Source organism: Notothenia rossii, assembly GCF_949606895.1.
Source record: "Notothenia rossii genome assembly, chromosome: 12".
In the NCBI taxonomy this organism is placed as follows: Eukaryota; Metazoa; Chordata; class Actinopteri; order Perciformes; family Nototheniidae; genus Notothenia; species Notothenia rossii.
The window spans coordinates 2,181,807-2,206,054 of NC_136911.1; the positions used below are offsets into that span (position 1 = coordinate 2,181,807).

Genomic DNA, 24,248 nt, shown 5'->3' on the forward strand with positions numbered 1-24,248 from the left:
GTGTTAGAAAATATACTTTTGTTTGTATAAGATGCGACTGATATCAAGAGATGGAGCTGCTGGGCGTGTTCGTGTACTCTCATCAGAAATAAAGCCAGACTGTATTCTAACCTAAAGGACGAGAGAATACCTTTCAATAAAAATACTTTCTTTCTCAGAACTGATTCCTCTTCACCCCAGCCCGGACAGACCCTCACTCAGAATTATAGAATAGCACAATATCCCTTTTTCTCTCCCCCTTTCTTTTTCCTCCTTCTATTGAAGTATTTCTTTATTATGTACTTATGTTTGTTGTAAATACTAATTTGTGTTGGTATCCACTCTGATACAGAAACACAGACACACACATCCTAACTCCCTGTGGTCTGAACTTCTTCACAGAAGCAACATTTAAACAAGTCGTTGTGGAAAGATTCAGCTCCACATAATGATACCACTTTGTCTGGCTCTGGACCCGTAGAAAGCTGCTTATATTCACTACAATACCCCTGTCCCAGCATGGAGTTAGCACATGTAACCCCTGCTCGTCCAGCGTACCGTTGGCCAGGAGGCGGGGCTTGTTGTTGGGGCAGAAGCAGAGGTTGTGGAGGGTCAGCAGAGCGTGGCGGCGCTGCAGAGCCAGCTCAGAAATCACCTCCAGAGCTCCAGAGACCCGGAGGATACTCTGCTGACCGTCCTCCGCTGAAGAGAGGCTGACCAGCAGCCGGAGCCACAGACCCAGCAGACCCCCACCAGTACCACCAGAACCACCAGAACCACCAGTACCAGCTGCAGACCAGGCTTTACCTCCACCTGCTTTGGGCATCGGCACCGACAGGAAAGCCTGCAGGAAGTTATTCTGAGAACGACAGAAAAGTATTGTTTAGATTCAAGATTCAAGATTCAAGGCTTTTCATTGGTACGTAGCTACAGGGCAGTTCAACACAATGAAACTGATTTAGATAATAACTCCGTATAGCCAGCGAAATGTTGGTATTTGATTTGATTTATTTCGAACGTGTAAAACAATAATAATAAATAATAATAATAATAATGAAATGAAACAAAATAATTGATATTTATATATGAATACATTTCACTATATTTGTTCTTATTTTTGTATGTTATTATAGTGTTCTTAAAATAGTTCTCTATCTGTGTTTTCTGTTTTACTTTCATGTATTCACCGCGACATCAAGTCAAATTCTTCGTACGTGTCAACCCACCTGGTGATAAACCTGTTTCTGATTCTGATACTGTACAAACACTACATATGTATTCATATTTTAACAGTTCATATCTTACTTTAGTTGAATTTGTTTTTCACAGCCAGTCAAAATGATCTTAAGAAAAGAGTTGGCTCATCCTATCAGGTTGCAATATACTAATTTATATAAATAGTTATCACCGTAATAAACCGTATTCAATTTTGTCTTCATTCACATTCTGTTCTTGTACATATCCCATATTCTATTGACATGTATATAGACTTTTTGCACTACTTTGTATTTTTGTATACATGTTGCATTGTGGGAGGAGCTTAGGTCAGAAGAATTTCATTTCCATTTCTACACTGCAGCTTTGTGCATATGGCAATAATCTAATCTAATTATATCTACTGTTAGAGAAAATAGGGAAGGCAAGAAGACCTTTTCTACATTTCTGTTCACCACACACTGTGTCCAGGGCTTACTTTCTGCAGGAGGCCTCTGCAGTCCCGGGACATGGCGAGGTTAGCGAGCAGACAGAAGGAGAGTTTCTGGACGGGGGTGTTATCAGAGGCGACCCCCGAGGCCAGCTTCGTGACGCAGAGCATCAGAGAGCTACACCCTGCTGCAGACCCAGAGCCACCAACACACACACAGCTGCAGGCTGAGAGGAAAGACACAACATAATAACTTGTAATAACATTTTTCTACATTTTAAGTAGTCAGGTTTTGTGATTTCTGTGTTTGAGTCATTTTACAAGCCTCCTCATCTCTCACACACATGCACACTGTGAAACGTGAGCACAGTGAATATAAAGCACAACAACCCAACGCTGCAAAGGAATACTCCAAGATGGTCCAACCTGTCCCTGTGTCCAATGGGAGATCACTGCAAAGTCCACAAACAGGTCACACTAACACTCTTCTTCTTCTCAGTCTTCTTGTTGCTTCTAACTGTTTATCTTAAAGCTCGCCAGCTGTCCACCAGTAGCCACATAAATAGAGACTGCACGCTGTCTGCTCTTTTCCCAAAACACCTGTGCATGCTCTGCTTGTTGGGTGTAAAAGACAAAAATGATGACTAAGAGAGAAAATGTCCCCTGAGTGCAGTGGTTCTCAAACTTTTTCTGTCAGGCCCCCCCTTTGGAGAAAAAAAAAAGTCGGGCCCCCCCAACACAAATAGTCAGGCTCAGTGGCGGCGCCAGAGATTTATTTTGGGGTGCTGTGGGGTAGCTTGACGTTTCATAGAGGGTGCTCAAACATTTAAGGTTTCCCATCAATGTACCGGTCGCTACAGTGGAATTTTCTACTGCAACAATCCACACGCAAATACACAACGTACCCACAACTGTTACAATGAAGGCTCGATAATCAGCTCACGGCATATAGGTGTAAGCAGGGGTAAGGTGCTATTTTTATAGGTGGTGTGTGGACCTCACATAGGGGGGTCCGGGGGCAAGCTCCCCCGGGAAGATTTTTAAATATTGAAGTTAAAAGCATCAATCTGGTGAACTTTGAGAGCAACATGAAGAGATCTATGGATACATCTCTCAACACCCATTTGAAACAGAACTGTAAACAGATTTACTTTTTCTTGATGGATATTTTACAAATCACTCCCTTTTAAACTTTATTCTTTTTTTAATGTCATATAGTATTTCATACCTGTTTTTCATTTATTCTCTTATTTTTTTATAACTATAATGATCATATAAACGTGTGCCTCGGAAATAATTGTTTACATTAATGGTGACCAAAACGTTTGAGACCCACTGAGATAACACTGAGAGTCCTTTAGCTCACTGAGTGTCTTAGTCTGACAGGAGAGGACTCTCCTCCACTTTGTTGTTGAAAAAACTCCTTATATCCGTTAGCATAGCTCGCTAGCACCAGAAGCTAACAACAACGATCTCCGGTACCGGTACCGGTGCGCTCTCTCTCTCGCGCACACAAAATGGCTCATTCAACAGGCACGCACACACACACACACACACACACACACACACACAAGCACACACACACACACACACACACACACACACACACACACACACACACACACACACACACACACACACACACACACACACACACACACACACACACACACACACACACACACACACACACACACACACACACACACACACACACACACACACACACACACACACACAGCCAAGCTTTAATGAAACACAGAGACACAGACGTAATAGTACCGGTTCCATCATATTATTTTCGAATCAATAATTTTTCAATTTATGATTTTTTTTTTTTTCATCAGCACGCCCCCCACTTTGAGAACCACTGCCTTAGTGGGAACAATACAGACTGCAAAGAGAGACTCAGTCAGCTTAAAAAACAAGTACACAATTAAAATAACTTTAAAGAAACATTCAGGTAGCTTTACGTCAGAAATGTGTTTTATCTGTCATCACAATAATTAGTTAGAAAGCACTTCTCTCCTCTGACTCTAAAAGGGAGGGAAGCCATTGAGCTCGAAGCAAAGGTTACACTTCCTACCACAATTTAGACCACAAATAAATAACACACCAATAAACATATCTCTCTCTCCTGGCACATCCTTCACATCCGATAACTGACATGACTAATTGCTGCGGCTGGAGGTTACATAAAAAACACAGAAATGAACGAGCTTAAGACGGCGAGCGTTGAAAAGGCCGAGAGTCAACACCGACTGATGTTTCCTCTCGGAGAACATGACAGCTTGTTGGTTATGCTAATCCTCGAACGCTAACACGCACCAACCGGCGTGTGCTGGTGTTCGCCCGAGGTTATCTCAATGCCTGTCAAAGAAGCCGCTGTATCACAGAATTAACATGGGAGGTCTGCTTTATGACGGATCCAAGGCATCCCCACCTGCATGTTTTTATGCTCTTTATAAGAGTAACGAAGTGTTTGGTTTTCCGTCTGTGGGAGCCGGTTTTTGGCAACGTGTGCAAACAAAGCATGAAGCAGGTCGACTGGTGAAAGATGTGGTGGAAATGCAGCCGTCTCAGGAGAAGAAGAGGTAGCCTGAGGGTGGATGGTGTAACGCTAAGCCTGGCTGCATGCACGGCTGTTCAGTTAACCTTCAGGGGGAAACTGAGCCCACTTCTGCACAGCGTGAGCGGCTTTCCATCACCGAGGAACCGCTGTCAATCAAACTCACAGAACGCTTTGCCCCACAGATGAATCTGATTTCCATTGCACGACACACACAGATCAGAAAGAGACCGCATGCTGTTCATCAGAGTAAATGTGTCTGCTGTTTCCTCCCCACAAATCACACATTTCCTGCATTCAGAAAGGTTGTTTCTGCAAATAATCTGCTGACTTCTTCATTTACAGCAATCAGAAAATGATAACGTATTCATTTTTTAATTTACACACAACATCTATTGCTGTCTGTTCGTCGTGGGAGAGGGATATTCTGTTGCTCTCACTTCCATTTTTCCTATTCATTCATGTCCTGTACAAACTGTAAAGCCCCCGGAGACAGATGCAAAATGTGTGATATTGTGCTATATAAATACACTTTGATTGTTTGATAACATTTGCATGATGAGACAGAGATGCTCTGTGCGCCCACACATCGCCTGCCGTTCATACAGCGAGACTCCGCCTGACACTGTGTTCATTGTGGAGAGGCGAACAGCGAGACACCATGTTGTTCAGCGGGCAACAAGTGGGACAATGGGGATCTTAGTGAGAAGTGAGAAGTGTGTGTGAGTGAGTCAGGCAGATTGCTGACCGCAGACAGAGGCCATGTGCAGGCAAGGGCCAGGCACAGTGCCTACCACACACACACACACACACACACACACACACACACACACACACACACACACACACACACACACACACACACACACACACACACACACACACACACACACACACACACACACACACACACACACACACACACACACACACACACACACACACACACACACACACACACACACACACACCACACACACACATACACCACACACACAAACACCACACACACATACACCACACACACATACACCACACACACACATGCACCACACACACACACACCACACACACATGAACCACACACACACATACACCACACACACAAACACCACACACACATACACCACACACACACACATACACCACACACACATACACCACACACACAAACACCACACACACATACACCACACACACACACATACACCACACACACATGCACCACACACACACACACCACACACACATGAACCACACACACACATACACCACACACACAAACACCACACACACATACACCACACACACACACATACACCACACACACATACACCACACACACAAACACCACACACACATACACCACACACACATACACCACACACACATGCACCACACAAACACACAGACACACCTGTGATGCAGTTGGCGGTGTAAACACACAGCAGCTCCAGCACTGCCTCCATGGTCGGATCGTCCAATAGGAGCCAAGGCCAGAGAGAAAAGATGGCCAGTGTGAGACGAGCACCTGTAGCCACCACCTACACACACACACACACACATGGATTATACACACACACACACACCAGTGGTTAGCTTGTGAAAGTTCTGTAGACATACACTAAACGCTCTGAGAACAACATGCAATACTGTCGGACAATTAATTTTATTTTAAATATTTTAACTAAAGATTGAGATAAAACTAAAGGATTAGAAATGACTAAAAAACACACTTTTTTTTTTAGCAGTAAATCCAAAACAACTGCAGAATTAACGCTTACACACACATGTACAGTATGTAAAAGCCCACATACAGGCGTGTACATGATTACAGATGCACAAAGGAACCCTGATTTATACAACAGCACAAACACAGATGGCAGTAATCAACATAACAAGCTTTGATGTGTTCTTGAGGTGAAAGATACTCACAGGGAGGTAGAAAATAAGAAACTGAATCGGCTGTTTAGCCCAAGAGCAACGAGCAGAGACTGAAAGGCCACTTAGAAAATGAGAAGCGGCTAATAGGCTCCGTAAGTAAAGCCATTACAGGGTTTGGGGAGCTAAACTTAGCCAGGCCAGGGACATTTAGGTGGATCTCATTTGCAGAAGCCAGCCTTGGTGCTCCCATTAAAAAACAATCAGCAGAGGGGAATTAAAAGGCAGGCGCTCACTTTGCATTCCTCGTTGAGATAGAGAGCGCTTCGGAGGATCTCCACACTCAGCTTCACCTCCTTCAAATAGCCCTCCTCCTGGACATATAGAAACAGAATGTGTTTACATCAGGGGTGTGCTACTTTTGAATCGGCTCTCAGCAAATTAAAAATATATAATGCAGTATGGCCCTCAAATGAAACTTGTGCTTGTCTTTTACTTCTCAAATATAGATGTAAACAGATATTTCACAGAAGTATTCATGTGTTGATATTAAGCCCACTTTTCAAATCAATTCAGTCAATCAAAGAAATAGACCCTTCATATTTCCTTTTATGATAATCAATCTGAGGCTTCTGTTTTAAGGAATGAGCGACCAACCAAACAATTGAAACGCTCTGGAGAGCTGGGATGTACGCTGATTAAGCATTACTTGCTTACATTTGATGGATTTGGCCGATTTATAACTTATGAGTTAATATACATCACCTCTAGTGAGCGGCCCACCCCTTTGTATATTTTTCTGTATGTGGTGCAAACAGTCTGGACACCCCTGGTTTACATGTTCACGTTTAAAACATCGTTAGTGCTCCACCAAATAGAGAGGACTGAGACTTCATCATCATAATATTTATCCAGAAACTTCAACAGGCCTAGAAATGTTGAGTGTGGAAGTTTCCATCCAGTCTCCGCTCACCTTCCTGCGGTGGGAAGCCTTCCCGGGTCGGATGGACTCGAGGTGGAGCTGAGAGTGAGTCTTCTTCATCTGCTCCACACAGCTGTCAATAAGACCAGCTGGGACAAAGAGAACAGGATGTGGGAACTTGTGTTGTTCACTTAGCAATAAAAGAGCCGTTACATTAAGATATCAAGAAACTCTACATTAAAAGTGTGTCTGAGAAAAATCTAGATTTGCTTACGATTGTGAAAGGTGATGTCTTTAAAGGTTTCTGACTGTGGGGGGGTTCTGTTGTGTCTTTATTTTATTTTAAAATGTTTGATTATGTATGAATGTGTAGGAAGTAAATGAATAAAAACTGAAAAGAACAAAATAAACTCTTGTTCGTTACCCTGATAGAAATCCTGAAGCAGATTCATATTGCCTTCTCAATTAAAGTAGAGATTGACAGTGACAACATTCATTTGAATTGACCTGTATTTATTTTCAAAATTGTTCGTATGCATTGATTCTTCCCCCTGAAATCACCAAATTTCAACGATCCGTGGGAACCGTGAATACTGCCCCAAATGTTCTGTTTTTTACCCCAAAGGACACGTCTAAGAGGGGGGACAACACGGTGAGACAGTGTATGTTAATGCTTCCAAATTTCCAATAACAAACAGAAATAGCTGCTTAATTGACCAGAAAAACTCTCCCTATCTATTTGAGTTCTGTCCTGAAGCAGATTCACATTGCCTTCTCAATTAAAGTAGACTAAATGGTCTTTCACGGACGCGGTTCTGTTTTCCAAAGTGTTCTTGATTCTTCCCCCTGAAATCACCACATTTCAAAGATTTTAATGATCCGTGCGAACCGTGTTTTACTGCCTCATAAGACGGTGAACAGAGTCATTATTGATTTGATTTCTATACATTCTGTTAATGAATCTTTAGGATTTGAGACCTAAAACATGTTGTGACCCCTTGTTAAGGCGAGACACTACAGGTAGCTAGAAATGTCTCCAGATAATGACTTACATTAAGAAAATTGTTGTTTGTATTACAAGTTGTTTAAATATGCAAATGAGCCATATTCTCATTAAATATGCGCATATTTTAACACATTTCAGGAACACAAATCTGAACTTTGGATAAAGCCAGTTTCAAAATTCTTGTTTCATTTTGTAGTCATATTAGAATCTAAGGCTTTTCCAGAAGGGATTTTGGATATCTCTTTTTATCACTCCATAAATCTGAAAACACTGTCCCTAAAATATCACTTTTTCGCCATGTTTTTAGGTTTAACATGTTCAGGCTATGAATGATATATGAACAAACCCTTCTGTAAAAACCTTCAGAATATTGATAGGAATATAACTGGAAGGTTTGGTGTATGTAAGAAGAAACCGTTCATTTAAAATGGAGTACTATTGGATGTAAAGGGGAATGTGAGAAAATAACTAATAAAGAATAAAAAAGAGGGAGGAACCAAACTGTGAGACTGTGTATGTTAATACATTTACATTTCAAATAACAAACAATAGAAATGTCTGGTTGTAAAGTTAGACGCAGTGTTCAAGAAACCCTTTCCACTCTATGACCTGTATCACATGACTTATGGGGAACCCCCAGAGAACAATCTAGTGACCCATTTTTCACTTTTCAACAGGTTTCCCCGTCTGCACAGTGAGTTTGGGGGATTTACCTTTGGCTGCGTGGCTCTGAGCGGAGCGGCTGCACGATAACAGCGCCATGAGAGCTCGGGCTGTCGGCTTCTTCAGAGGATCTTGAAAAGTCCTCTTGTCCAAACTCTGCATCCGACGACAAAGAGGGAACGTTATTATTCAACAAAATCACAGGCTCTCAAAACATAGCATCTAATGACGTACATAGCTTTGTGTACATATAACATGCGTGGTTGGGTAAAGAAATGGTAATAACGATTAAATCCTTTGATTCAAAGATCAATTAAAATCAATTAATTATTCTAATGTATGATGATGTGTGTAATAATAATTATTATTATAAGCCCTATTGGTTAACATTAGATCCCAGCTGAAGAGCAAAACAAATCAAGGATGAACCGAAAGGATTATTTCCAAATAGCTCCATCTCCTGGAAGGTCAAGTCTGTTCAGCTTCTGTGGTTCAATGTTTATTTTAGAAATAGCCGGTTTGTATTGTGTATTCTCTTGGCTTTTGAATGACTTGTTTTCATTGTATTCTAATGTTCTTTTATAATGTGTTTTTGAGTACTTTAAAAGTCCTTGTTGCTGAAATGTTCTGAAATTAGACTTTCTCGAAGGAAAACGTTTTTTTGTTTAGTTTTGACAACATTTTTCCCTACTTATTCTCCAATAATAACGCCGAGTCTAGACAGTCGTACCTGCAGCAGAAGGTCACACAGCTGGTTGGCCGAGGGACCGTTTAAAATGTCCCACAAAGCGGAGACATGTTTAGAGTTTGTGACCTCTGCACCCTTTGTCTCCTCGCTGAACACTGTGCTGAGGAACTGCAGAGCCGCTGTGTGCAGAGCAGAGTCTGCCAACACCTCCGCCACACACACTGATAACGTTCCTACACACACGGGGAAAATAAGAAGAGTGAGTTGTTCTTTTATTGAATGACACAGCAGCAATAATCACTCTGAATCACAGCGAGACCAAACGGCACATCCATTGGTTTAAACCCCCTGGTGTTTGTCCGTGAACACACTCATCATTTCAATGCAGACACGCAGATGCCATAAACAAGCACACAAAGACATAAATACAAGCAGAACAAAAAGCTTCATCTTTCACTGGACTCATCACATCTCCCTGCTGGGCCATTAGTCACAGAGGAAGATAAGGTGCTGTGAGGACGAGATGCAATTATCCACCAGCAGCATCTGTTCAGGGAACTTAACACACACAGTAATGACGTTAATATGATAGAATATGAGGGGGTTTTTGTCTGTGCAAAATTACACATTAAATGCTAATCCTGGGTATTTAGCTCAATCAGCAGAATTAATAACGGTTATCATTCATTCATGAATCTGGAAACCATGTTTTTAAACTCAACGAAACGCCTTCTAAAAATACATTAATCTGTTAGGATAAATGGTGATTAATGATCCATAATGGGTGCACAGAGAGAGAGACAGAGAGACAGAGAGAGAGACAGAGAGAGAGACAGAGAGACAGAGAGAGAGACAGAGAGAGAGAGAGACAGAGAGACAGAGAGAGAGACACAGACAGACACAGAGAGATAGAGAGACAGAGAGAGAGAGAGACAGACAGACAGACAGACAGAGAGAGAGAGAGACAGACAGAGAAGGAGAAGGAGACAAGGCACACCTTGCTGCCCAATGTCACACACACACACACACACACACACACACACACACACACACACACACACACACACACACACACACACACACACACACACACACACACACACACACACACACACACACACACACACACACACACACACACACACACACACACACACACACACACACACACACACACACACACACACACACACACACACACACACACACACACACACACACACACACACACACACACACACACACTACTAACCTTCAGAAGCATTTCTCTGTTTGGCTAGAGTTTTGTGCAGTTGTTAAAACAGTTGTTGGGACGTTAAAAAAAAACAGACAGACAGACAGAGGGTGAGGGTATGTGTGTGTGTGTGTGTGTGTGTGTGTGTGTGTGTGTGTGTGTGTGTGTGTGTGTGTGTGTGTGTGTGTGTGTGTGTTTTGTGTGTGTGTACCTGCAAATGTGTGCCAGCGCCTCCCCAGCGCAGCGGAGACAGATGGGTACGCTGCAGAGACGTCCCTCCTCACCAGAGTCGCCAGGAGCGTCAACACGTCGGCCCAGAACACACACACACACACCCGGGAACCTGCGTCTGAGAGGAAACACTGAGTCACACACTTTGTGACACACACACACAGAGATCACATTGTGCGACATACTGCAGGGAGAGAGGGAGACGTGTGGGAGGCAGAAAGTACATTTACCCAAGAGATGTACTTAAGTTTTGTACTTGTGAGTTACTTAAAAATACAAACTAAAATCTACAAACCATTATTAAAGATCAAAATAAACGTACCAGCTGCTACATTAAACGGAGAAACACATTAATGTGATAATAATCTGATTCATAATTATATACTTTTGAGCCCTTTAAACAACAACAAGCAGTTTCCACCGATATTAATCTGAATGGATCTCAACTTTTCTTGCGAACAAAAATAAACGTTCATGTCAATTTTGATTAACTGCTTTCTTGTGAAACTTTGATAAATTATGCAAACTCTATTTTTAATAAAGCTCACTGCTATTTCATAGAGAAGGTATATTACAAGCCAGGTTTGACCCATGACCTCGGCTGCTTAATATTCTAACGTTTTCTTATACTCTTAAGTATGAATAAACAAAAATAACCACAATAATTGTTCTGACCTAATCCTTTGATATCCAGCATGAGCGCAGCAACCAGAGCCGTCAGCAGCTGTTTGAGGAAGTCCATCTGACCAATCAGCTGCGAGCTCACGGTGACACATGACCCCAGCAGTTTGCAGAAGCCGGACAGGAACTGAAGCTGTGTGACGAACTAGAAAACACACAAGACATTTTTCACAGGTCAAACACACACACACACGCATGCAGACAGATTGCACACATGTATTAAGAAGCTAAGGTTAGAGAACATATACAATTACGTTTCTGTACTGAGAATAGGCTTTTTGAGAATTCCACCCACTCTTAAATCTGTGTGTGCCCTCATTAGACCTGAAGCACTGTGCTGTACCAACACACTGTCTTAACTCTGAACACCTGGCAGAGTGTCTCACCTGGATCTTGATGTCTTCTCTCTCTCCTGGTGGCACGTTGGGCGTCTTCAGCTCACTGAGACACGTCTCGATGGGCCGAACATCCACCAGACTGAGGAGGAAGAGGAGCATGATGGGAAATGTGTAAGAAACTAACTAGATGGGATCGAGGCTACAATCAACATGTATTCTCTACAGAGTCAAATATATATATACATCATTATTAAATACTGTGTGTTTAAAGAGCTCAGTGTTCAATTTAAACTTCAATCCTCTCATTTCATCACCGGACTGGATTCAAGGAATAAAAAATACCCACTCTACTGAGTCAAATAACCATAGATGTTTATTTATATCATCTTTTATAGTTATTTAAAAATGACCATAAAACGATATGTTCCCACTCATTTCCCAAACACATCCTTCTGGGGTGTTTTCCTGATTCCCACCCTGCAGGAGGGGTCTCTGACCTGGCCAGAGCGCGCAGGATGTGATGGTGTGTGACGGCGCTGAGGGTGAATTCGGGCAGGATGGACAGCAGGTTGGTCAGCAGGCCGCAGTGAGACGTCACCAGATCTGGGGTTACCATCGATACGGGATCTACGGCCGTCGATTGGTCGACGTGTCGGGAATCTGCCGAAGTCAACGAGTCGCTGGAGTCCGTCTCACTCTGACCTGTGAGACACGAGAGACACAAGATAATAAGAACAATTACTTTTTATTCTTAATTCATTATCCTGGCCATACCTTTTTTGATCCACTGTCCAAGGTTTTGCCAGGATAACAACAATTATCCTGGCAAGACCTTCTTTCACCAGAAAGTATTTCTCACTCTCTCCGAGTTATTTAATATAAACACAAATGTGTGGACCTTTTAAATATCACTGCCCACAGCCAGGTTTCTGAAAGTACAAAGAACTAAACCATAATGTGTTACTATAACAGTGAATGCATGTGTACCTTGAGCCGTCAGTCTGCTGGCTGGAGCGTCCTCAGTGACGCTCAGTGGGGAGGGACTCTTTGGGGTGTGCGGCCCTGAAGCCCTTATCTGTAACGCAGAATATAAAGATGTGAGGAAGGATGCATGACATCATGAACATGTAAGTGTAAAGGTACAAAGGTATAAGGTGTTACCACAGTGCTGGATGTGGAGAGCGAGCTGGACGGCCTGCTGGAGTCCACAGGGGGGTCGCATCTCCAAATCCACAGAGAGCTCTCAGAGTCTAAACACACATGAAGACACATTAATAACAGACTTGAAAAAGACATTGATGAATAATGAAACATAGATTGAATTGGGATGAAACCCTCTGTAATGGTCTCACATGCAGAGCACACACAGTGACATGTGTTATCTGCTTTTAACCCATCCTAGCACCAGGAGTCTAGTACTAGGAGCAGTGGGCAGCTATTGTACAGCGGCCATGTCATAGCAACTTAAAATCAGCTGCGGTCTAGAGAAAATGATGAGTTAGGCAAATATGCAAAGAAACACAATATCGATATAAAGTATTTTAAGATATTTTCTTTTAATGCTTGCAAGCATGACGACTCCTTCTGAGTGTGACAGACTCTCTGATAGGAAAACATCAAAGATAATTTACATGACAACACAACAACATTTGGGTCCAGGTGGATCACAATAAGCAAAACTAACACCCTAGAAAGCACAATTGTGTGTCGCAGCTACCCCCCTAAAACACATTTTCCCTCTGTCCTTCCTGTAGTGTCATAAAACCCTTCGTGAACACATCTGTTCTCACACATACATGTATATGCCATTCCCAGGATACCACTTTGTTAACAGTTACATTTCATTAGGATTACACTTTATTAAGCTTTAAAGGTCCCCTATCATACTGTTTCTCATCAATATATCACAGGTCTCAGATATATAAAGAACCTGTCTCTGATTGGCTGAAACACCAAACAGATCATTGTAGCATTACCCATAATCCCCTCTGTTTCAGCCCTGTTTCCAAAGTGCTGATTCTCTGTCTCTTACTTCAGATGAAAATAAGGAGCCCCTCCCCACGCCCCTCTGAGAGATAAGGGGGGGGGGTTACCTTGGTTGCTGATTGGCTAATGGTTACACAAGACAACACATCGTTATGGCATCATAAAGTGGCCACACACTTGAAATAGTAGTTGATAAATAATGAGACATGTAAATAAACCCTACCCAGTGACTGGCTCTCCTGGGGTCCCCCGGCCCGAGGCTGCAGGTGGAAGGTGAGCCGGCCTCGGTAACATTTGGAGGCGCAGAGAGCCACATGCTGGAAGTACTGACAGTGATACAGAAGAGCCTGCAGCGCTGGCAGACCCACCAGAGACACGCCCGACTCTTCATCATGGACACAGGGGTGCTGCAGGAGGACAGGAGTCTTCATCAAACTGTTTTTAGGATTTCTAATGAGATTTTACTGGGCAAAAAGGAACAGAGGTGAGAGAAAGGTTGAAGGTAAAGTCATCTGGGCTCTGTGTTGTCCGAACCGTAGACTCTTTATAATGTCTGAGAGATCACTAGATATATTTTCAAACTAAAATGTACTTTCCAGCTTTAGGGGAGAAAGGGATATACAGTAGAGGGCTATAGGAATGAGTCCTCAAAAATGTTCATTAGTCAGAATCGTTGCACTTCTAGTTTCCTTGTGTGGAAGTAAATATGTTCTTCGTCCGATTTGTCTGAATGTCCAGGGTCTCAGTGCATGGCCTGCTATATATACAATATTTCATCCCCAGAGCAGAAACAGAAACACTTTCATTTGTTCCCCTTAATATTCTAGATTCATTCTCGTCTTGCTTTAACAACTGCAGTAGATCTATCAGTTGGAAACATCACAGACAATACACTGCTGCAGTTACAATACAACACATACATGCACTGAAATAGCTTAAGTTAAATAGCATGTTCTTTTTTATTTAACTGTAAGAGCCACTGCTTTCTTTCTTTATTAACCTGATTGGAGATTTATATATTTGTCCTGATTAACCTTTTTTATGGAAAGAACTGGTTAAAGAGTTATGGAATTCCAAATGAGGATGCTGTTGGTGTTTTGACAGAGATTTAAAATGTGTTATTTTGGATGCGAGCGCCCCAGTAGAGCTTCAGTTCTAGCAAACAACCCTGATCTGACCCTGTAGCTCCAACAAGAGGAGGGTGTGAGGCGGGAGGAGGGAAGGGAGAGAAAGAAAGAGAGAAAACAGTTCATGGTCTATAAAAGCTTTTCAACGGATTGGCAGAGCGGCTGACCTGCCAGTGGGAGTCCTTGGCCTCCTCTGCGTTGGCAGGCATGGGCATCACCAGCAAGTTCTGCAGGATGAATGCAGCCTGGAGACAGACACACACACACACACACACACACACACACACACACACACACACACACACACACACACACACACACACACACACACACACACACACACACACACACACACACACACACACACACACACACACACACACACACACACACACACACACACACACACACACACACACACACACACACACACACACACACACACACACACACACACACACACACACACACACACACACACACACACACACACACACACACACACACACACAGTCATCAGCAACAGTGCCATCTGCCTGCTTTTGGCTGGTAATACAGACAACAGACTAGAGGCACATGTTCAGCTCCTCAGAGTCCACAGTCCATTTCCTGTTCAAACTCAAATGTGTCTGGGTTGTGCAGAAGTTGCAGATCAAATATCCAATGTACACATTTGAATCAGGGGGCTTTTCAGTACAACATCCTTCTCCCACAAGAGCTACTGAGGAGGGATCCCTCTCTTGGGACAGACCGACACACAATAGATATTGTGTTCATATATTAAAAAATAAAATGTACCTGAGTCGAGAAGAGAGGTCTAAGGCATGTCTATTAAGAATTGTATTGACGGCAGCCCTGAAGTGCATCACCATTAAATGGTTGAAACCAGAACCTCCCACCTATAACTGCTGGATTCAGAGAGTGTGGACCACATGGAGCAAATAACATATTTATTACGCCTACAGAAAAATACATGACTCAAGCGATGGGCCCGTTATGCATTTACTAATACAGTAAGAATTGTTAACACTATGTTACAGTATGTCACTTGTACTCTCTCTCCATCATTATTATTTTATATTATTATTATAATTTATATTTATTTACTTTTATTCATTATTGTTTATTATTATTTATTTGTCTTATTTTCTAAGGTAGGCCATCTTTATTACATGTTGTTTTAGCCCTGGAGTGGTACTCTGTTACTAATACTTGAAAGCTATTCAGGATTGTATTGACACAGCTGGACAAACTGAGAATGTGACTGAAAGATATATTGAACTGTATTAATGTCAGAAACTAAAACGGAGACAATCCAAATGTTACCTCTCTGCGGACCATGCTGCTCTCCTGCTGATCCAGGAGGATGTTGAGCAGCGTTCCCCACAACCCTCCACTGATGTTCTGACAGCTGGCACACAGAGCCTGACACCCGCTGGACACCGAGGTCAGAGCGGCCCCCAGACCCAGAGAGGAAAACCTCACCTGAACCCAGAGCGAGACGGGATGAGGGTAGGAAAGAAGAGTGAATACATACGGAGAAGCTGTACTGACTCACAAACGTGGGACATGGGACACCTACTGTTGGGAACATCCTGAATGTCCTCTTCCAACATGAGAGCAACATGATCACAAAGGTATCCCAACTGTAGCTGTGAACATGACAGGATGTGTGATGACCTAGAAGAGCATCAGGACTGTTTGAGGCATATGATAGCTATGTGATTAACATGATGATTCAGCCTCTATGGAGAGAGACATATGACAAGCATGATCATTTCTGACGTGGAGCTAATCTGAAGTAAACATTGAATACTGCTTTCTATTCCTCCATCTTGTGACTGTGGAACTCCCTCTCTTGGATATCAGCATGTGAAGGACACTGTTCAGGAACTAGTTGATGCTCTGTATGTGATGACTACTTCCATTCTGGAGAGGATCACAGATACATGGATCCTGAGATTAAAGATCAAGCCGGAGACCAGGGAGATTTAACATTTTTAAGTATTCAGGAAAAGTCAGAATTTTGAGATTTTGAGAAAAAAGTTAGAATTTTGAGAAAAAATACATAATTTTGAGAAAAAGTCAGGATTTTGAGATTTTGAGTAAAAAAATATTGATTTTTCAGAAAAAATACATAATTTTCTTTTTTTTCAGAAAAAATACATAATTTTTTGATTTTGAAAAAAAGTCAGAATTTTTAAATTTTGAGAAAAAGAGTCAGAATTTTGATATTTTGAATAAAAGTGTGAATTTTGATATTTTCTGAAGAAAGCCAACATTTTGAGAAAAGGTATTTTGTACATGACAGAACCGGCATTCCTCCATCTAGTGACTGAGTAACTCCCTCTCTTGGATATCAGCATGTGAAGGACACTGTTCAGGAACTAGTTGATGCTCTGTATGTGATGACTCCTTCCATTCTGGAGAGGATCACAGATACATGGGTCCTGATGTTGAGGCTCAAGCCGAGGACCAGTGAGATTTAAATAGGATTTAAATAGACGATGGTGAAGTCTAACTTGTCAACAAGCCTCTCAGACTGACTCGAGTTATTTTTAGTGACAGACGGAGAGTTGGTATGACTTGCCGTCAGGTGCTTCCTTTTGTCTGTGAGTTCTTCTGCAGCTCTCACGGGTTTCAATGTGTCCCAAATCTCCAACATGTAGAAACTTGATTTTATAAAGTTGAGATGGAGATTTAATAGTACAGTTTATGTGAAAATGAGCAGGTGTGTGTACCTCTTGATCGCGGTCGACCCACAGAGGGATGAGCCAGGCCAAACCGAGCTGAGAGGGGTTAGTGTCCTCAGAAGGCACATCATTCCCCAAAGACCACTGGGTAATGAAGTCCTGATGCAGACAAAACAGAGAGAGGACATTGGACAACTCTTTCTAAAGATGAGATGAGAAACAGAAGGAGACACTGGCATCTCCTTAGATGTTGCACCCTGTCTATTAGCTTCTCCTAAGTGATTGAACTGGCATGTTTGAGGCGAAAACAAATAACATTTGAACTCCTATATTAAGCTTGCAGTAATAATAACTATTAAAAAGTGGACTTTAGAACTAAATACAGAGAGTTAGGTTTCATATAGGTTCATAAACATTATTTTAAAACTCCTCTATCGCCTCACTTCAAGATTTAAAGCTTATCACATGGCAATTATTTTAAAAAGAAAGTAAGTAATTATTATCTAAATCTCCTGCTGATGAAGCGACCTGCTGACCTTCCCGATTACCTGTGTGGCAGTGTGTCACCTTATTTCACACACATTTTAGTTTAGGCTTTAGTTTGTTTTGTTTTGATCAGCTGTTGTTTTTGTTCTAAACTCTGACACACTTTCTAAAGATGAGATAAGAGACCTTTGCAGCAGTTTGTCCACACTTGCCTTGTCTTTGTTCTCCATCAGCATCTCGTGGGACAGGTGAAGGAGGCAGATGACGGCGTTCTTGGTCACACCTTTCCCCATGAAGGACATGGAGTTTCCCCCCCACTCCACGTAAAACGAGGAGATCACCTGTGAGAAAACACACGGATCATATTGGGCATATTGGATAAAAGCCCAACGGACTGCAACTCAATTTGTTTCATTTTTTAAATTGGACATTCATTGAGATTAAATGTTATTTTCCGAAAGAGACCTGATGACAATAACACAAACAGCAAAACAGAAACAAAATGATTTTAATTAATGACTAATCTGACTACCGTAATTTTCGGACTAAAAGCCGCGCCTTTTTTCCCATTTTTTGAACCTGCAGTTTATATAACGGTGCGGCTAATCTATGGATTTTTACAGCTAACGGCCACTAGGGGACCTCCTAAATCTATGAATTGTTACAGCTAACGGCCACTAGGGGACCTCCTAAATCTATGGGTTTTTACAGCTAACGGCCACTAGGGGACCTCCTAAATCTATGGGTTTTTACAGCTAACGGCCACTAGGGGACCTCCTAAATCTATGGATTTTACAGGTTACAGTCCACATCCTTTAACTCTATGGGCTCTATGGCCGGTCCGAGCCCCCCACCTTTAAGCGGCGGGCTCCAGCAGGAAAAGCTGGAGGCCGGAAAAGAGTGAGACAGGTAGCGCGCAAAAGTAAAAGTGGAACCGAGAGTGGTACGAGAGACAGAACGAGAGCAAGACAGACAGACATTACGAGAGCGAGACAGTTTGTCCCCGTACCACTGGTTGAAAACCACTGCTGTAGACTGCCGGTACGTGCGCTGGGAGCGCACCGTTTAAGTTTGAAAGTTGAAAAGTTTGTGTGTCTGAAACGCTATGTGATACAGTACAGTTTACACAGCACATGTTCTGTAGCTACTATTGCACTAAATGCTAACACTTGAATACGTTATGCAGTTATGCAAATATGCAACTTGTTTGTTGAAATGTTAATAAATGGGAGCTTCCTCAAACAGCCATCTCTTTCCCGACAATCCCCTCTGTGCACCAACCCTTACATATGGTAATGAAACATTAAAACACCTGCGGCTTATAGTCCAGTGCGGCTTATATATGTACACATCATTCAATTTAGCTGCTGCGGCTTATATTCAGGTGCGCCTTATTTAAAAAAAATGACGGTACTATTTTCTACATGAATGTATTATTAATTAAAAGTGTCAGAAGATAGAGAAAAATGTCCATCCAAGCTACTAAAAAATCAAAGGTGATGTCTTAATGTCATGTTATGTCTCTCCAATCCCGAGAATAATCACTTTCGTATGATTTAGAACAGAAAAAAAGCAGCAAATCTAAATGTTTGAGACTGAAAACAGATTTTTCTGACCGTAAAAATTATACATTCATCAATTATCAAAATAATTGAAAATGTGTTTTATTGTTTCCACCTGCTCTCATCTGCCTGACAGAGCTGCAGGTGATTTGGTTTTGGTACAGTAGCTAAGTGATGCCGTCTCATGTTCCTACATCAGAAGCACCACCTGTGTCAGGGTAAGGGATGATGTTTGCTTGTCATGCACCTCACGGCATGGAAAGGAAAGCTAAATACAGCTGAGACTAATTATTCTGCTCTGATGTGCGATCAGGACGTGGGACAGCGCCGGAGAGCAGCTGCACATCCAGACCAAGGCGCTTCAGGGCCCCAAAGCGCTGAGAGAACCAGGTGAGAGGTGGGTCAGAGGGTGGAGGAGAGTGAGGTGCTCATTGTTATCATTGAGATGGAAGCAGCCGCCGGAGATCCTGACTGAAAAACCAAATTAACCTTCAATTTTCATTTGAATTCATGTCCGTACAAGCTGCCCATTACAGCAAACAATGAGAGGTGTTTCAGAAATAAGGTTTGGACACCTCTGTGCACGAGCTGGTGCAACGCCGTGTTACGGTATTGTTTTATGGACCGGTGAACAACGAACAGATGGAATAGGCAAGGTTGATTCATCTCATCAGCGTCTTCACAGTGTGGCATATCTACTCAGTGAGGTTTGAACCGATTGGAATGCATGTCCCGTAACCACGTTTTTACCTAATTAATTCCTCAGGAAGCAGTGTGCTTTTATTCACCATGGCTGTAGGCTAAGATCAGAGGGAAGCAGCACATGCAACACGTTACACCTGAAAACAGAGTCATTACAGCTTAGAGCAAGAAGACCTATTTAAGATTGAACTGAGGAACATATTTCACACATTTTCTATTTTGTTTTTTTCAAACTCAACCAGATTTATGTAACATTAATGCAAGAGTTCTAAATAGTTGTAAAATGATTTGCTTGTTTGTATCAACAACTTGCAGATGTGTTAGTCTCTATAACTAACAATATGCTATGTGATGTTGTTGCATGTCATTTAATGTCTGTTTCTTAATCTGTGTTAAACTGGCCAGAAATGTAAATAAGCAAATGGCTAAATCTGGCTTTTCTCTTTTCAACATGAGTGCTTTGTATGCATGGTCTGTGTTTAATCAGAGAGGGTCCAAACCTTTAAGAGTGCGTTGAAGACCTACATTTTTAACAAAAGCCTTCAGTTAGAGCTGCCATTTTATGGTATCCATTTTATTTAATTGTTATGGTAATTAATTTTATGTTTTATGTATTTTTATGGACTTTTTTTGTATCTTATTTTGTTTTTTCCTTCTGCTGTTACTATCATATACAATGCAGTCGTTTGTTTTTAATCTGTAAAGCCCACTTTCTATTTGACTATATTTTGTCTTGTTTTTTTGTAATGTTAAAATAATGTGTTATTTTTATTTTTGTTTTACTTTTATGTATGCACCAGGACACCAAGTCAAATTCCTCGTACGACATAATAAACCTGATTCTGATGATTCTGATGCGAACGTGTTTTGTGATATTGGGCGATACAAATAGAGTTTGATAAATCTGTATTGTACCTCTAGCAGCCCGCTGAGGTACTTGGAGCAGAGTATCTTGGGCTCCATGTCAGCGCAGTGAGAGCTCCATCCGGGCTGTGCGGTGAGGCGGACCATGCCCAGCAGAGTCCTCTCCAGGCTGGGGAGGCCGTAGAAGCGCGGGGCGTCAGACACCCTCAGACTCTGGAGCAAACGCACCGCCAGCTGGCTCTGAAGCGGGCCCGCTAACGCCAGACAGAGCCTGCACACAGGGAGGGAAGGACAAGAGAAAACCAGACAGGCATTAGAGAGGATGCATGCTTCGTAGGTAACATTAAGCTGTGACACGTGTACGTTTCCCTTCTGTGGGACGAATAAAGGTATTCTGATTCTGATTCTGAAAGCCTTGTATGCAAAAGAAATGAACCCAAAAGTTAAATATGATATTTAAATTGCAACAAGACACTGAAAAATCAAGGTCCCTGTGTCTGGGAAGAGTGAGACACGAGCAAACGAGACAGACATGAGAGAGGAAAGCCTTGCATCTAAAAGAAATGAACCCAAATTAGAACATGTTAAATATTACATTTGAATTGCAACAGGACACAAAGTGCTGAGCATAAAGTGTCCGGTGACTTGTCAGATGTTTCTCGGTGATATCCCTGATGTTAACTTACAAGCACTATTTCTGTTTCTGTTCAATGTGTTCCCTTGGAGTTTTATTGTGAAGAACCGGAAGTGTTACCGGATGTTGTGAAGTGTTACGTGGGAGTTACGTGTTGTCTGTGATATCTGAAGATGGCGGTGTGTTGAAATAAAGGGTTGAAAGTGCGTGATATTATCGAGTAACACCTGGTACTTGTCAGTGGTGTGTGACAGGCAGCAGAGGACAGGGGGGGGGGGGGGGGGGGGAGACACGAGCAAAAAGACAGACATAAGAGAGGAAGGCCTTGTATATAAAAGAAATGGACCAGCCAGGTCACAAAGGGCTGAAAATAAAGGGCTGGGTCTGGGGGTCTTCCAGATGCTACCTGTCAGTGGTGTGTGTGACTCGGAGCAGGATTGTGTTGAAGAAGCTGCTGAGCTCTCTCTGGAGTCTCTGGCCGACGTGGTTCTTCTGCTCCTCCGATTCCTCCGAGGTCTGAGAGGACGTCTGGGTCTCCACACCGAGCAGGAGACTGAGGAGGGACGCCGACTCCTGGATAAATGACGGATAAGAATGTTGCATTGGTCCATCATTATGGATTTAATAATTGTAATGTTATGATGACAGAAACACAGAGAGGCAAGAAAGAGTAAGAGTTAAGTCTCGACTGTTGTCTCTCTTGTGTTTAGGAATCAATAACAGCGTGAAAAATAAAAAAGGTTGTCAGAGGATCATCTGTATTAGTTACCTTCTTATAATAAGGTGTTATCAAGTTATTGTTAAATTACTGTCATGGCTGAGTATCTTTCACCTCAAGAAAACATCAAAGCTTGTTATGTTGATTACTGCCATCTGTGTTTGTGCTGTTGTATAAATCAGAGTTCCTTTGTGCATCTGTAATCGTGTACATGCCTGTATGTGGGCTTTTACATATACAGTGGGGCAAAAAAGTATTTAGTCAGCCACCAATTGTGCAAGTTCTCCCACTTAAAAAGATGAGAGAGGCCTGTCATGTTCATCCTAGGTACACTTCAGCTATGAGAGACAGAATGGGGGGAAAGAATCCAGGAAATCACATTGTCTGATTTTTAATGAATTTATTGGTAAATTCCTCGGTATAATAAGTATTTGGTCACCTTCAAACAAACAAGATTTCTGGCTCTCACAGACCTGTAACTTCTTCTTTAAGAGCCTCCTCTGTCCTCCACTTGTTAACTGTATTAATGGAACCTGTTTGAACTCGTTATCAGTATAAAAGACACCTGTCCACAACCTCAAACAGTCACACTCCAAACTCCACTATGGCCAAGACCAAAGAGCTGTCAAAGGACACCAGAAACAAAATGGTAGAACTGCACCAGGCTGGGAAGACTGAATCTGCAATAGGTAAGCAGCTTGGTGTGAAGAAATCAACTGTGGGAGCAATTATTAGAAAATGGAAGACAAACAAGACCACTGATAATCTCCCTCGATCTGGGGCTCCACGCAAGATCTCACCCCGTGGGGTCAAAATGAGAAACAAGACCGGTGAGCAAAAATCCCAGAACCACACGGGGGGACCTAGTCCATGACCTGCAGAGAGCTGGGACCAAAGTAACAAAGGCTACCATCAGTAACACACTACGCCGCCAGGGACTCAAATCCTGCAGTGCCAGACGTGTCCCCCTGCTTAAGACACTACATGTCCAGGCCCGTCTGAAGTTTGCTAGAGAGCATTTAGATGATCCAGAAGAGGATTGGGAGAATGTCATATGGTCAGATGAAACCAAAATAGAATTTTTTGGTAAAAACTCAACTAGACGTGTTTGGAGGAGAAAGAATGCTGAGTTGCATCCAAAGAACACCTACTGTGAAACATGGGGGTGGGGGAACATCATGCTTTGGGGCTGTGTTTCTGCAAAGGGACCAGGACGACTGATCCGTGTAAAGGAAAGAATGAATGGGGCCATGTATCGTGAGATTTTGAGTGACAACCTCCTTCCATCAGCAAGGGCATTGAAGATGAAACGTGGCTGGGTCTTTCAGCATGACAATGATCCCAAACACACTTACTTAATCGTTTACATATAAATATTAGTTTTGGCCAGTTTTCTAAATGTGTTCTCCTGGTATTTGTATGCCTTTGTGTTCTTTGTTAACTTCACTGACAGCTTTGGACGGTGAATCCATTTGTTCAGGAGGATTATTAACTTGGGCCGTTTCTCAAAGTCGAGGAAAGCTGCTCCAGAGCCACTATTTCAAGCATGCTACGTCATCGAGTGGCGCCGAAGGACTGTTTAAATGCCATGTGCTACCGAGCAAGCCTCCTATGGCCATGGATTAGCACTACCTGTATA

At 42.3% G+C, this 24,248-nt stretch overlaps 1 protein-coding gene across 1 annotated transcript in view; it reads right to left on the reverse strand.

The window, feature by feature from the left end:
- The window catches only part of rttn (rotatin), a 67,960-nt gene that overhangs the window by 1,888 nt on the left and 41,824 nt on the right, over positions 1-24,248 (reverse strand). Inside the window, exons 27-46 of the mRNA XM_079661107.1 lie at positions 22,298-22,464; positions 21,309-21,528; positions 18,342-18,470; positions 17,692-17,802; positions 16,277-16,435; positions 15,118-15,195; positions 14,047-14,230; positions 12,999-13,087; positions 12,825-12,912; positions 12,335-12,539; positions 11,886-11,976; positions 11,494-11,644; positions 10,799-10,936; positions 9,396-9,586; positions 8,716-8,821; positions 7,048-7,145; positions 6,371-6,448; positions 5,611-5,737; positions 1,673-1,851; positions 538-838 (exon numbers count right to left, since the gene is read on the reverse strand). Coding sequence (XP_079517233.1) covers positions 538-838; positions 1,673-1,851; positions 5,611-5,737; positions 6,371-6,448; positions 7,048-7,145; positions 8,716-8,821; positions 9,396-9,586; positions 10,799-10,936; positions 11,494-11,644; positions 11,886-11,976; positions 12,335-12,539; positions 12,825-12,912; positions 12,999-13,087; positions 14,047-14,230; positions 15,118-15,195; positions 16,277-16,435; positions 17,692-17,802; positions 18,342-18,470; positions 21,309-21,528; positions 22,298-22,464 — 2,890 coding nt within the window. The remainder of the gene's footprint in view (positions 1-537; positions 839-1,672; positions 1,852-5,610; positions 5,738-6,370; positions 6,449-7,047; positions 7,146-8,715; positions 8,822-9,395; positions 9,587-10,798; positions 10,937-11,493; positions 11,645-11,885; positions 11,977-12,334; positions 12,540-12,824; positions 12,913-12,998; positions 13,088-14,046; positions 14,231-15,117; positions 15,196-16,276; positions 16,436-17,691; positions 17,803-18,341; positions 18,471-21,308; positions 21,529-22,297; positions 22,465-24,248) is intronic.